Below are 13,061 nucleotides of genomic sequence, written 5' to 3'. Positions count from 1 at the left end.
CTGGGTTTGTTGACGTACTCACTATGAAGCGTTTCCAAATGTCGTTTAAGTTTATTAGGTTTCATGCTGTCTGCGGCCAAAATTTTGAGCAAATGATACACATGGGCCTTTCTTCTTCATTTACTTCAGTACTGGTAAACCCAAAATTTAAGCATTCTTGAGAATGTTTTCTTGATTTTATGTTCAGAACCATGCTCGTCTGTGTACTTGTTGATGCTTGACTGTCGTCTAATGCTCGCTTACTTCTGCTAAAAAATTTATTCATGAGTCTGCAGAAATCTGCTGCCGTAAATATTTAATATGGTGAATTGCAATTAACACGAAAACATATATAACATACACATTCACGATATATTCGATAGCGATAGAAGGATAGAATCGAATGAGACTGGCTGGAATTGAAACTTGCGCTATCGAACATTATCCTTCTTCCTGTGAGAAAACATCTGTGCATGCTCGAGACGGCATCGGTCGTCTGGATTCTCTTCCACAAACATTATTTATTTTTTTCTCATTTGTTTAGCCATGTTTCTGTTTTATTTCTTTTATTTTTCGGGAAAATGTATTCCCAGTTTCTAAATTTAGCTCACCCCGTCTAGGTCAACTTTCATTAACGAATTTTCCTACTTTCTTATTCTTTTAACGTTATCTCCCTGTTTGGCTTTCATTTCAAATATAATATTTAAATTTTCCCCGCTTTCATTCGCTTCGTTTGTTCACTGTCCGCATTGCAAAATGCCGGATGTGATTTCTCGCCAATGTTGGCTCGCTTTTACTCTTTTTTTTTGGCAGTTAGCTAAAAATAATTTAAAAACAGAATACAAAATACACAATATACATTATTGTTGTATACTTTTTCATGTAAGCGGGTGGGAGGCGAAACGAAAATTATGATTGAAAACTGGGCCACGAATACTGAAAGGTTGAGAAACGCTGACCTTTATTTAGAACGCTGAATTATATTTAGAATTTCCATAAATATTGTGTGAATAATCGAACAGATATAAACATTAATTCGATTCTTCCAAAAAAAACACACATTTTGATAATGTTCAATAACAGATTTTGCGAAAATAAGGTTTCTTTTCTTTCAGATATTGTCATCACCATAGTTCAAGAATCTTTAGCTGTCTTCAGTTTATCTAAGTAATAGCAAACGATATCGGTGAAACGTCAGTAACAGTGATTAAAAAGAGAGATATGTAAAATTGCATTGACATCAAAAATCACTTATGTTAAGCTAATTTAAAACAGGCAATTGTTGTCCGTCTTTATCTCTTGTCCTAATTGTCCTAATGAAAGCACTTGGACCAATCTTTCTGGGATAATGGCATATATTTATTCAGACAACACAACTACATCACATGCAAACTTAGTCATGAATATAGATTCGCTTCGAAGTATAATGGGTTTTGTTGTAACATATTTGTTTTTCTTAAGCTAACAACATTGAATGGACGGTTATCAATCTTAAGCCTTTCAGGGGCGGTGTTAGCAAAAGAGGACACCAATTTTAAAAATTTATGTAAAAAAAACTATTGGTTTTAAAGCTCAAAAAATTGTTGGGAAAAATGCATTTGGTTTCTTTTTTAATGAATAGATGCTAACCCAAGGAATTTTATATTGTTTTATTAATTTTATACAAAAAATGCTACGGTTTTTTTTTTCTTTTTTTTGCCTGAAACGTGGAAATTTTGTTGAGTTCTTAAGAATTGAAATTTTATCAAAATCAGTCCCCCGCTTTCTTACAATATCCATGAGGTTTTAAATCATAAAAGTGGTTGATTTCTGGATGCTCTCATTTGGAGACCCGCCTGTCTAGGACATCTGTTTCTTCGTTCGCTTATCTTTTGTTTTGTAGCCTCTTGTAATCGTGGAAGAGCTATAACTTGATATTTTTCAGAGAATGCTGCGATGCAGATTTTGTGTTCGAGGGGGGGGGGTGAGTTTTGTTTATTTTCTGCGGAGAAAGACCACCCATGTTTGAAGCCAGAAAACCTCTCAGATTTACCTTTCGTTCCAAAAAGACACTCCTACATGTTCCGAAAGATTTCATGCCAAATAATGAGTTATTTTTAATTATTTTGCTTTCTAAACGTGCAATGTATCGGGTGTTTCAAAAATGACCGGTATATTTCAAAAATCAATAAAAACTAAACGGGCAGCGACAGAAATATACCGTTTGTTGCAATATGCTTGGGACAACAGTAAATTTTCAGACAGACAAACTTGCGAAATTACTTACAATTTGCAACAACATATGGCGCTGTAGGCGATTTGAACGATATAGAAGAAAACGCAGTCTGTGTTCGCCATTCTGTAAGTCGTCCTTCTGCTTTAAGCGTGTGCTGTTCACAGATTGCAAGTTTGTTGTGAAAAAATGGTTTATTCCTTGGAACAAAGGATTTTTCTGGTGTTGGAATTCCACCACGTAGAACACAGTGTTGTTGCAACAAGATGAAGTTTTCAACGAAAGTTTAATGTAACCAACGAGCCGAAAAGCGATACAATAAAGGATTTGAAAAATTTTGAAATCGCTAGACATGAAGCCCTGCGACTCTTTCTGTGGGGACACTTGAAAGATCAGGTGAACCGCCACAATCCAGAAACAATTGAACAACTGAAGCAATACGTCTGTTCTGCATGTGAAGCCATCCCGCCTGAGACGTTTACACGGGTTTCTGCTCATTTCATTCTGAGACTACGCCATGTTATTGCTGAGCATGGTGGATATTTGGAAAATATCGTAGTTTAGATTTTTTCCAGACTCCAGCGTCATCTGTTGTTGAAAATTGTAACTAATTTCACAAGTTTGCCTGCCTGAAAATTTACTGTTCTCCCAAGCATATTGCAACAAACGGTAGAGATGACGAATATTTTAAGAGCGGTTATTACGTAACCAATACTAAAAAGTCACAAATACAAGTGATCAATACTTTTCAAAGACGGGTGTGATTCAAATCCTTGATACGATCTTACTGGTGATATTTCGATTACAGGTTTTGGATCACGATAGAAAGTAACAATCGATATGATATCACTGAAATTTGCAGGAGCGGTGACTTCACTGGAAAGTAACAATCGATACGATCTGCCCAATGGAAGCTCTCGAAAGAAATCTGTGATTTGATTGAAAAGTGAACGGACCGGTTATTGGAATTATCGTATCGTATCATTGAATTGCATATCACTGAAATTTATCGGAGCGGTGATTTCATCGGAAAGTGCGATGCTTCACTGGAAAGTGCGAAGTCACCGCTCCACTTTACGGGAGTGACCGATATTCGTATTTGATGATGCACTAATCCATACAAATCATTTTTAATTGCTCGTGACATGATTGACTTTGATTACATGTATTCTGTTTACTGCTGGCGCCATCTATTGGTAGAATATAGGACTAAAGTAAACATTTTAAAGAAATGAATATATTTTTAACTCACCTTTTCCAGAAAATGGTTCACTAATAAATAAATTAAATAAATAGTTTTGAGAAAAAAATAAAATTTAAGAAGTAAGCTGAAACAGATAAATTAATTCAATCACACGTTACTTAAATTAGTAAATTAAGTATTAATTACAATTAATAAATTTTATATTTAATATTAAGTAATAATTTTTAATTAATAATATGATTGAAATAACAGATATTTGGAACACATATTTAAAAATAACAATAGTGATATTATTTGTTATTCAAAAAATCGTAGATTATGCATCTCTAACAAACGGTGTATTTTTATCGCTGCCTATTTAGTTTTTATTGATTTTTGAAATATACCGGTCATTTTTGAAACACCCGATACCATTGTGTGTTAGACAAAAAGACACTCTTACATGTTTCGAAAGATTTCATACCAAATAATGAGTTATTCTTAATTGTTTTGCTTCCTATTTGATTTTAAATTTAAATTTAATTATGAATGTATGTTTTTATCATTTTAATTAGATAGTTCTTATTCTTAATTGATAATTTGCATTAAATTACAATGGTTTCTATTTTTGATTATTTATACATATGAGATATAATTTAGAAATTTCGTAATAAATATGTCATAAATTGTATTTTTAATACTTTAAATGTTTCAAAACAACTAAAGTAAACAACAAAACAATAAAAAATATTTATTAATCTAAAATATTTCTAATTACTGCTATTATCATAAGAAATTTGCTTAATTATTTTGAAAGATTTTCTTACACAGAGATTGCTCTAGACGGGCGGTGTCCTCAAATGAAGACACTGCCCCCTGTGGAAGGAGAGATGTTTAAAAAAATGATTGCAAAATCTATGACTAAAAATGATTGCAAAATCTATGATTACACAACCTACTAATCACATTGATTGGTTTTTTTCATCATATTTCAAAACTTTTAAGGACCCACCCTTGAAAGGGTTAAAAACAACCCTTTGAAAATTGCAGTTAAATTCTGCGATGATGTTTGTTTAGCAGTTTATTTGAAGATTACGCTTCTCATAGCAAAGAGTGAAGGAAAGGCGTATGTAACGTAGTACTTCAGTTATACGAAGTTTCAATCATACAAATTTCTTACATACAATGATCATACAATGATCTTTATCGATTTTAGAAAAGAAAAAAAAAGAAGCAAAATATTAAAAATGGAAAAATAATTGCGGAAGCGTATCGATGGCCTTGACACATCTTTTTCCAGTTGAAAGGGGTTATTGTTAATTGTGTTATGTCACTGCACTTGTTATGTCTCTTCCTGTCTGTCCCTCATCTTTTTCAATGCCACATAATGCCAATTTGCATTATCCTTTTTGCATTTGTTTACACAAACATAATTTTTCGGATTCAGTGTGTTGTTGAAGGTTAGACGAGTGAAAAATGAGTTGAAAGTACTAGTTAGTTGTCTTTTCATTGACTTTCATTGCAGTACTAGAAAATAATGATTCCAATGTATGGCAATGTTTTTACACGATTGGAAGCTATGAATCGAGCGGCAGTTCAAATACATTGCTATTCAGCTGCTTGCTGTCAAAAATCTGAGAGGTCCTGTCACATGACAATGACATTCCTTCAAAGGATTGCATTTTTTCTAATGTTTCAACTAAAATAAGGTACATGCATATATTATCATTCATATGTAATTTTAATACACCTGTACGTTTGTAATGTATTTTCAAGCATAATTTTAAATATGTTCACTTTTTTTATGTTAATACAATATTTACAACTTTCTGTACCTTAAGTTTAAATTTAATGATTGAAGTTAGATTATGTATCAACTTGATCAGATGAATATTATAAGAGCAACTTGATCAGATGAATATTATAAGAGTCTTAACTTAAGGTCTATTTTATACAAGACTTATAATAAATGTAATATTTTTCTAGGGAGCCAGAATTAATATTTCTGGAAAATTTCGATTAAATATTTTATGTAATTTAGTCTTAACTCTATCAGTGCTGAAAAGCCCCAAACGCCTGTTCAACGAAACTACGGCAAGTGGTCAAGGCCTTGGATATCACTGTTAAATTCCTCTCCCTTTTTTTGTTTACTTGTTGGATACACTCATTTCAGGTGCGTTTGAAGAATAGAGAAGTTTTCCGAGAATTTTCAAAGCTGTCTAAATTTGCCTAGTAGTCATCAGTTAATCTGGGCCTTTCTTAGTATATGAACCCTTCAAGAAGACAAGGGCTGTAATTACGGTTTTTGAAGAAGTTAGGAAATTCGTCTTTTCTTAAAAAGAGGAACTCGGACTCTCAGTATTTTGAAGTATCTGAAATCGAATGATCTTAGGAATAAGAGGGTTATGCTTTCTTCAGTAAAGTATGAAGCTTTACATTATTCCCTTTAGCAAGAAGCAGTTAGAAGCTTTACATTGTTCTATTTATTGCACTAATTATTTTTTGATTTTCTGGTTATACATTTATGCATCAATGACAAAAAAATGAGCATACTTAAAAAATTTTTCATCATTGCTTGATAGTGAAGTTAAATCGTATTTGTAAACTTTGTTTTTCTCTTACCCTCTCTCTCTCGCTCGCTCGCTGTCTCCTTTTATATATACAGTACACTCCCGAGCATCCAGCCTAATATTGCGAAAGGGTTGGCCGAATAACAAAAAAGCTGGATAGGCCGGAGTTCTATGAACTCATATCTTTACCCACCAATACTAGAAGTCAAAGTTTTTATATCTAAACTCTCTGTTATAATACCTATTTTCTCACTTCTTATTGAGTACTATGTACTTATTGAGCCCTCCATTTATCTCAAGACAAGCAGAATGTGAACGCGACTGGTCCGGTGAATCATAGAAGCAATTGCTGGTTTTTGCTGTTACACCTTGGTCTAGTCGTCGCTAATTTTTCCGCCATATTCACAACAGCTTTTTTCGGTTATCACCCGTTTTGGAATCTTCACTGTGCTACACTAAAAAAAACATTAAGCATACCCCAAGAACATTAAGCATACCCCACAGCTGAACGTACTGTGCAGTTATAATCAGGAACAGCGACAACAATTGAGGTTCGTTGCACACTGACAAAACAATGAACAACGATCAGAACGCTACTCTTTTCTTGACACAACTTTTATTTTGTACACAACACGTAGGAACATCGTAGCAGACACCCGAGTCCAATGCCTTGGCAATGTTGTCAATGGAAGCCTGCCGTCCTCATTTAATTACGATAACATAAAGCTAGACCGGATAATACGGAAGCCGGATAATCGCGAGTCAGATACTCGGGAATGTATTGCTCTAGTATTTTTCATTTCTATTTATTTTTTTCCAATTTCCAGAAATTTAATTTCAGTAGTCTGATTTTTAATATATATATTTTATATATTCGTCATTTAATTTTTGAAAAATATATTAATAGTTGCATACATTAAAAATCATTTTTTTATTTAAAAAATTCCTATCATATACTACATTTTTATAATATTTTGCATAAATAAAAGCAAAACGAAGCAATAAATAAGGTATTTTTTAATTACCTTTAATTCTTTTTTTAATTACCTTTAATAACCTTTAATTCAACTTGTGACCAAGAGATGGCAGGACTATCGATCTCTAAAATCACTAACAGATGAACCCACAGAGAATACATTATGATCAATCCACAGATGATCTTTTTCTCTGTGAATCAATCTTTCATTTTTGAATGAATAGACAACTTCAGAGTTCCGTTTATTAGGAACAAAAGAAAATGTTAGCAGGTGTAAGAACGAGATATATATATATATATAAAACAGTTGCTATCTTTATTTTTACGAATAAATTTTTGTCGTTCATAGCAGAGTGAAGAATTTGGAATGTAATTTAGTCGATGGAGAATATCCCGTATTTTAATTATTAATTCTAAATTATGCTTTTGATAATCGCTCATTTGAAAAATAATTTTAATTTGTTGGAGAATCAGAAGAAAATGACAGAATTTTTTGATTGGAGAAATCTGAGTTTTGCTATTTTAATAATAGTAATAATTGCTTATATTAAATCATTTCTGCGTAGAACTATTCGATTTCATCACATTAAAAAGTTACCAGGACTTTCAACGCATTTTCTTAAAGGAAATTTCAGATGGCTGTTAAAAAAAATATTCACAAGGAAAAGAAGATGCGCACAAAGTAAAGTCTGTAAGTAATTTCTTCTTTATGCTAAATGATTTCATATTGAAGCATAAGCTAGTATCACCAGTATTTTCCCAATCGATTAGCAATTATTTTAGCCTTATTTGGCTTACTTTCTATTTAATTTAAATAATTAACTCCGAGAATCCTATCAGGGTGATTATATTTCGATATCATGGTCAAATTTCAAACACTCTATGTAACCCCCTACCCTCTTTTTTCGTTTTCTTTAAGAAGTAACTACGTAAATAGCAACCTCAAAATAGTTTTTAATCATCATAAACCATTCAACCCATTCATAAACCAAATTTTTAAGTCAAAATGACGTTATTTTCAATTTTTTTCGTGTCTTTCCATTGGAATTAAATGACATTCCATGACTTTTTTATTCTTAGTGTTTTTAATGTGATTTTTTAAAAAAATTACTTCCTTCTGTGATTTAATTAAACTGGATGAAAGCGGTTCATGCTATGTCTATGCAATATTGTACCTCCTTTGAGCGTCCGAACATTTCACTGTGGAACTGGTGGGTTGTCCCCGAAAAAGACTTCTCTGTGACGGGTCTTTTGCTATTGTTTGACCCCAACTGGAGGGGGGGGGGGTTCGAAACCCGATTCAGTCCAAACATTTTTTTGAATAATTAACGTTATATAATGTTAAATTTTGTAATTAACATTATATAACGTTAGCTTAAATGTCAGTCACAATACTTCATTGCAGCGAGTATGTACGTACTTATTTTCCTCATTTCTTCGCAGACGGCAAAGAAATGTGGAATTTGGACAGATTGCTTTTATGTTCGACCAATTAATTTTATTTAATTTGTCTAAAATATTTTTAGAGAGTAATTAGTTGAATATATTTTTTTAAAGAAGGTAAAATGAAGGTTTTTAAAATATATGTTTTTTCAGTTTCTTTTGTAAATATCGATTGGAATTGGTAACAATAATTCTACGTTTTCATCTTTAATAATATTTATTTTAATTATAGAGTTGAAATAAAATTTCATTTTATTACGTACACAAAATACAAGTGTATTTTTCAAATTAAATATTTAGCAGGTGAAAGTCTAATTTGTTTTCTGAAACAAACAAACATTTAACTTAAAATAATTTTTGAAGTCTAAAATTCTAAAATATCGTACTTGTCAAAGAATTAGAAAGAATTTATAAATTGCTACAATATTATAAAGAGAATGTTTGTATATTTTCTTGTAGTAAGTTAGTTTTTCAAGAAATATTGATATGTTGAGTGAATCAGAGAAACTGCGGAATAAAGTTATAATCATCCAATAACGATATATCATTTATAATAATAACGGTAACAGCTACAAATAAACTTACCAATTCTTAGGGGGGGGGGGAATAAGAAGCACTTACAGAGAAAAATATGATCGGAAACGTCAATTTGATGAGCTGATGCACGCTGAGCGTAAATTCTGAAAATGGATTTCAGCAACAATCTATTTAAAGCTCAGACTACATACAAAGAAGTTTCAACCTGAAGGAAATATCAGAATAGTCGTAAAAAACTCTACCGCCAATGCAACTGGCCATGGATTATCGAGTATTTCATCAATCCACTGCCGCCGTTATGAATTATAAATAACTATGAATGGCAGGAAACTCAAGAGTTTGAGGAGAAATTGCATGTATGGAGCCTTATGTACAGTCTAAGTAGGGATGACGAATATTTTAGAGCGATTATTACGTAACCAATATCAAAAAGTCACAAATACAAGTGATCAATACTTTTCAAAGAGGGGTGTGATTCAAATCCTTGATACGATCTTACTGATGATATTTCGATTACAGGTTTTGGATCCCGATAGAGAGTAACAGTCGATACGATATCACTGAAATTTGCCGGAGCGGTGACTTCACTGAAATGTAACAATCGATACGATCTGTCCAATGGAAGCTCTCAAAAGAAATCTGTGATTGGATTGAAAAGTGAATGACCGGTTATTGGAATTATCGTATCGTATCATTGAATTACATATCACTGAAATTTATCGGAGCGGTGATTTCACCGGAAAGTGCGAGGCTTCACTGGAAAGTGCGAAGTCACCGATCCACTTTACGGGAGTGACCGATATTCGTATTTGATGATGCACTATTAGAGATGCATAATCCACGATTTTTTGAATAACAAATAATATTGCTATTGTTATTTTTAAATATGCGTTCCAAATATCTGTTATTTCAATCATATTATTAATTAAAAATTATTACTTAATATTAAATATAAAATTTGTTAATTGTAATTAATACTTAATTTACTAATTTAATTAGCGTGTGATTGAATTAATTGATCTGTTTCAGCTTACTTTTTAATTTTTACTTCTTAAATTTTTTTTCTCTCAAAACTATTTATTTAATTTATTTATTGGAGTGAACCATTTTCTGGAAAAGATGAGTTAAAAATATATGTCATTTCTTTAAAATGTTTACTTTAGTCCTATATTCTACCAATAGATGGCGCCAGCAGTAAACAGAGTACATGTAATCAAAGTCAATCATGTCACGAGCAATTAAAAATGATCTGTATGGAATAGTGCATCATCAAATACGAATATCGGTCACTCCCGTAAAGTGGAGCGGTGACTTCGCACTTTCCAGTGAAGCCTCGCACTTTCCGGTGAAATCATCGCTCCGATAAATTTCAGTGATATGCAATTCTATGATACGATACGATAATTCCAATAACCGGTCCGTTCACTTTTCAATCCAATCACAGATTTCTTTTGAGAGCTTCCATTGGACAGATCGTATCGATTGTTACTTTCCAGTAAAGTCACCGCTCCGGCAAATTTCAGTGATATCGTATCGACTGTTACTTTCTATCGTGATCCAAAACCTGTAATCGAAATATCATCAGTAAGATCGTATCAAGGATTTGAATCACACCCCTCTTTGAAAAGTATTGATCACTTGTATTTGTGACTTTTTTGATATTGGTTACGTAATAACTGCTCTGAAAATATTCATCATCCCTATGCACTATTCCATACAGATCATTTTTAATTGCTCGTGACATGATTGACTTTGATTACATGTATTCTTTTACTGCTGGCGCCATCTATTGGTAGAATATAGGACTAAAGTAAACATTTTAAAGAAATTACATATATTTTTAACTCACCTTTTCCAGAAAATGGTTCACTATAATAAATAAATAGTTTTGAGAAATAAATAAAATTTAAGAAGTAAGCTGAAACAGATAAATTAATTCTATCACACGTTACTTAAATTAGTAAATGAAGTATTAATTACAATTAATAAATTTTATATTTAATATTAAGTAATAATTTTTAATTAATAATATGATTGAAATAACAGATATTTGGAACGCATATTTAAAAATAACAATAGCAATATTATTTATTATTCAAAAGATCGTGGATTACGCATCTCTAAGTATAAAATTTTACCATATAATGTCTTTGCTCGTTTTTGATTCGTCATTTTTGTGGAACTGTGAGTATTAGATCACCTGGATGGTATTTCCGGTCATAAAATCTTACTTATTTCTGCCTTTTCTAGAGCCATCTGCTTGATTTAGCATTATGTATGCTGAATTTTAAATCGTTATATTTATAGACGTATATTTATATACATGGCAATTTCGCAAAGTGTTCATTGTGCATTTTCTTGTGCTGTTTGAACTCTTTGAGGAATATTGATATGTTGAAAAAATCGTGAAGAACTAAAGAATGAGGTTATAATAATAGATATACAAGTAACCCAGGAGCGAAAGCATTTATTTATAGAAACGCACAAATAGATGCATTGTAAGTTATAATAAATCATTAAAAACATAATAGAGGATTCCATATTTCCCTTCGTTTATACGGCAGTGTTAAAGTGCGGTTACTCAAGGCCAATTATTGTGTGCTGAATGCTGCTTTAAAGTCAAAATTAAAAATCGAAATGAAGCATGCTTTACATTAAGCCAGTACTGAGAATCCTACATGGTTATGCATGAGCAGAACGAGTGTATAACAGTAAGTATTTGTCTTGACGAAATAACTGCACATCCTGTTATGTCCCTTCTACACATGCGTGATTTTATTAGATTTGCAATAATGGCTTAATGCTCACTCACCTCAAAGTAACTGTTAGACCAAGATTCTGTCGCAATTTAGACTCATGTATAATAGGAGCTATCAGCATCTTACAGAGTAGGAAGGGGCTATTTAGCTTGGGGAAGGAGATGAGCATTGAACTTCAACTCTATAAATGAAAAATCACTAAGAAAAAACTGTTAATTATTAAAATCAAGAACAAAACATTATTAAGCTATGGAATTTTTAGCTCCATGGAACCGAATTATTCGGTTAATTCTGTCATTGTTGTTATTTTTTTGTCTATGTTTAATGAAATAATTTATAATTATTATGGTTAGTGATTGATTTACCTAGACTAATGCTTAACACAGAAAAAGAACATTTGAAGTTCTGAAATTTTTCAGCTCTATCGAACCGAATTATTCCGTTAAAACTGCTTTGATGTACTCTTTTGTCTATCTCTAATGAATTAATTCGGGATTATTGCGGTTATTGATTTATTTACCTAGACTAATGCTTAAAACAAAAAAGAACATTATATGAAATTTTTCAGCTCCATCGATCCGAATTATTCAGTTAAAACTGCTTTGATGTTATTTCTTTGTCTATCTCTAATGAATTAATTCATGATTATTGTAGCTAATGATTTATTTACCTAAACTAAAGTTAAAAAAAAAAAAAAAAAAAAAAAAGAACATTTTAAGTTATGAAATTTTTCAGCTCCATCAAACCGAATTATACAGTTAAAACTGCTTTGATGTTATTTCCTTGTCTATCTCTAATGAATTAATTCATGATTATTGTAGTTAATGATTTATTTACCTAAACTAAAGCTTAAAACAAAAAAAAAAGAACATTTTAAGTTATGAAATTTTTTAGATACATCGAACCGAATTATTCAGTTAAAACTGCTTTGATGTTATTTCTTTGTCTATGTCTAATGAATTAATTCATGATTATTGTGGTAATGATTTATTTACTTAAACTAAAGCTTAACACAAAAAAAATTGCAAGTTATTGAGAGCATGTGTTAATTCCCTGCCTTTCTTTGATAGATATAATTGAACGTATAATGGGAACCAATTTATTGTTTCAAAAGCAAGGACTCCACTGCTTCTGGGTTGGATTCAATCCGATAATATCCGTATTTTCTCCACAATTACTCGAAGTAAGTGGTTCAATTCCAACTTGAAAAGGATTCTACATATTAATCACTCACATTTACTGCTAAAAACTCTAGAACTACATTATTCAATAAAAAATATCCAAACAATTTCAGATTTATTAATTCTTACGATTTTTTTCCAGAAAGGCACCACGAATTTTTTTAAATCTCTTAGCTTCTCATGGAGTGCAACATCCATTTCCCTACAATGTTGATAGCTTT

General features: G+C 31.6%; 1 protein-coding gene across 3 annotated transcripts in view; it reads left to right on the top strand.

Annotated features, from left to right (window-relative positions):
• Window positions 1-13,061, top strand: part of LOC129964001 (cytochrome P450 4C1-like) — a 54,192-nt gene that overhangs the window by 5,062 nt on the left and 36,069 nt on the right. The window contains exon 2 of one of the 3 annotated variants that reach the window (XM_056078653.1): window positions 12,730-12,842. The exons of the other annotated variants lie outside the window; for them this stretch is intronic. Coding sequence (XP_055934628.1) covers window positions 12,730-12,842 — 113 coding nt within the window. The remainder of the gene's footprint in view (window positions 1-12,729; window positions 12,843-13,061) is intronic. 3 annotated transcript variants of the gene reach the window in all.

The sequence above is a fragment of the Argiope bruennichi genome, chromosome 1 (genome assembly GCF_947563725.1).
Source record: "Argiope bruennichi chromosome 1, qqArgBrue1.1, whole genome shotgun sequence".
In the NCBI taxonomy this organism is placed as follows: Eukaryota; Metazoa; Arthropoda; class Arachnida; order Araneae; family Araneidae; genus Argiope; species Argiope bruennichi.
This window is presented reverse-complemented; position numbering and strand designations above follow the sequence as displayed.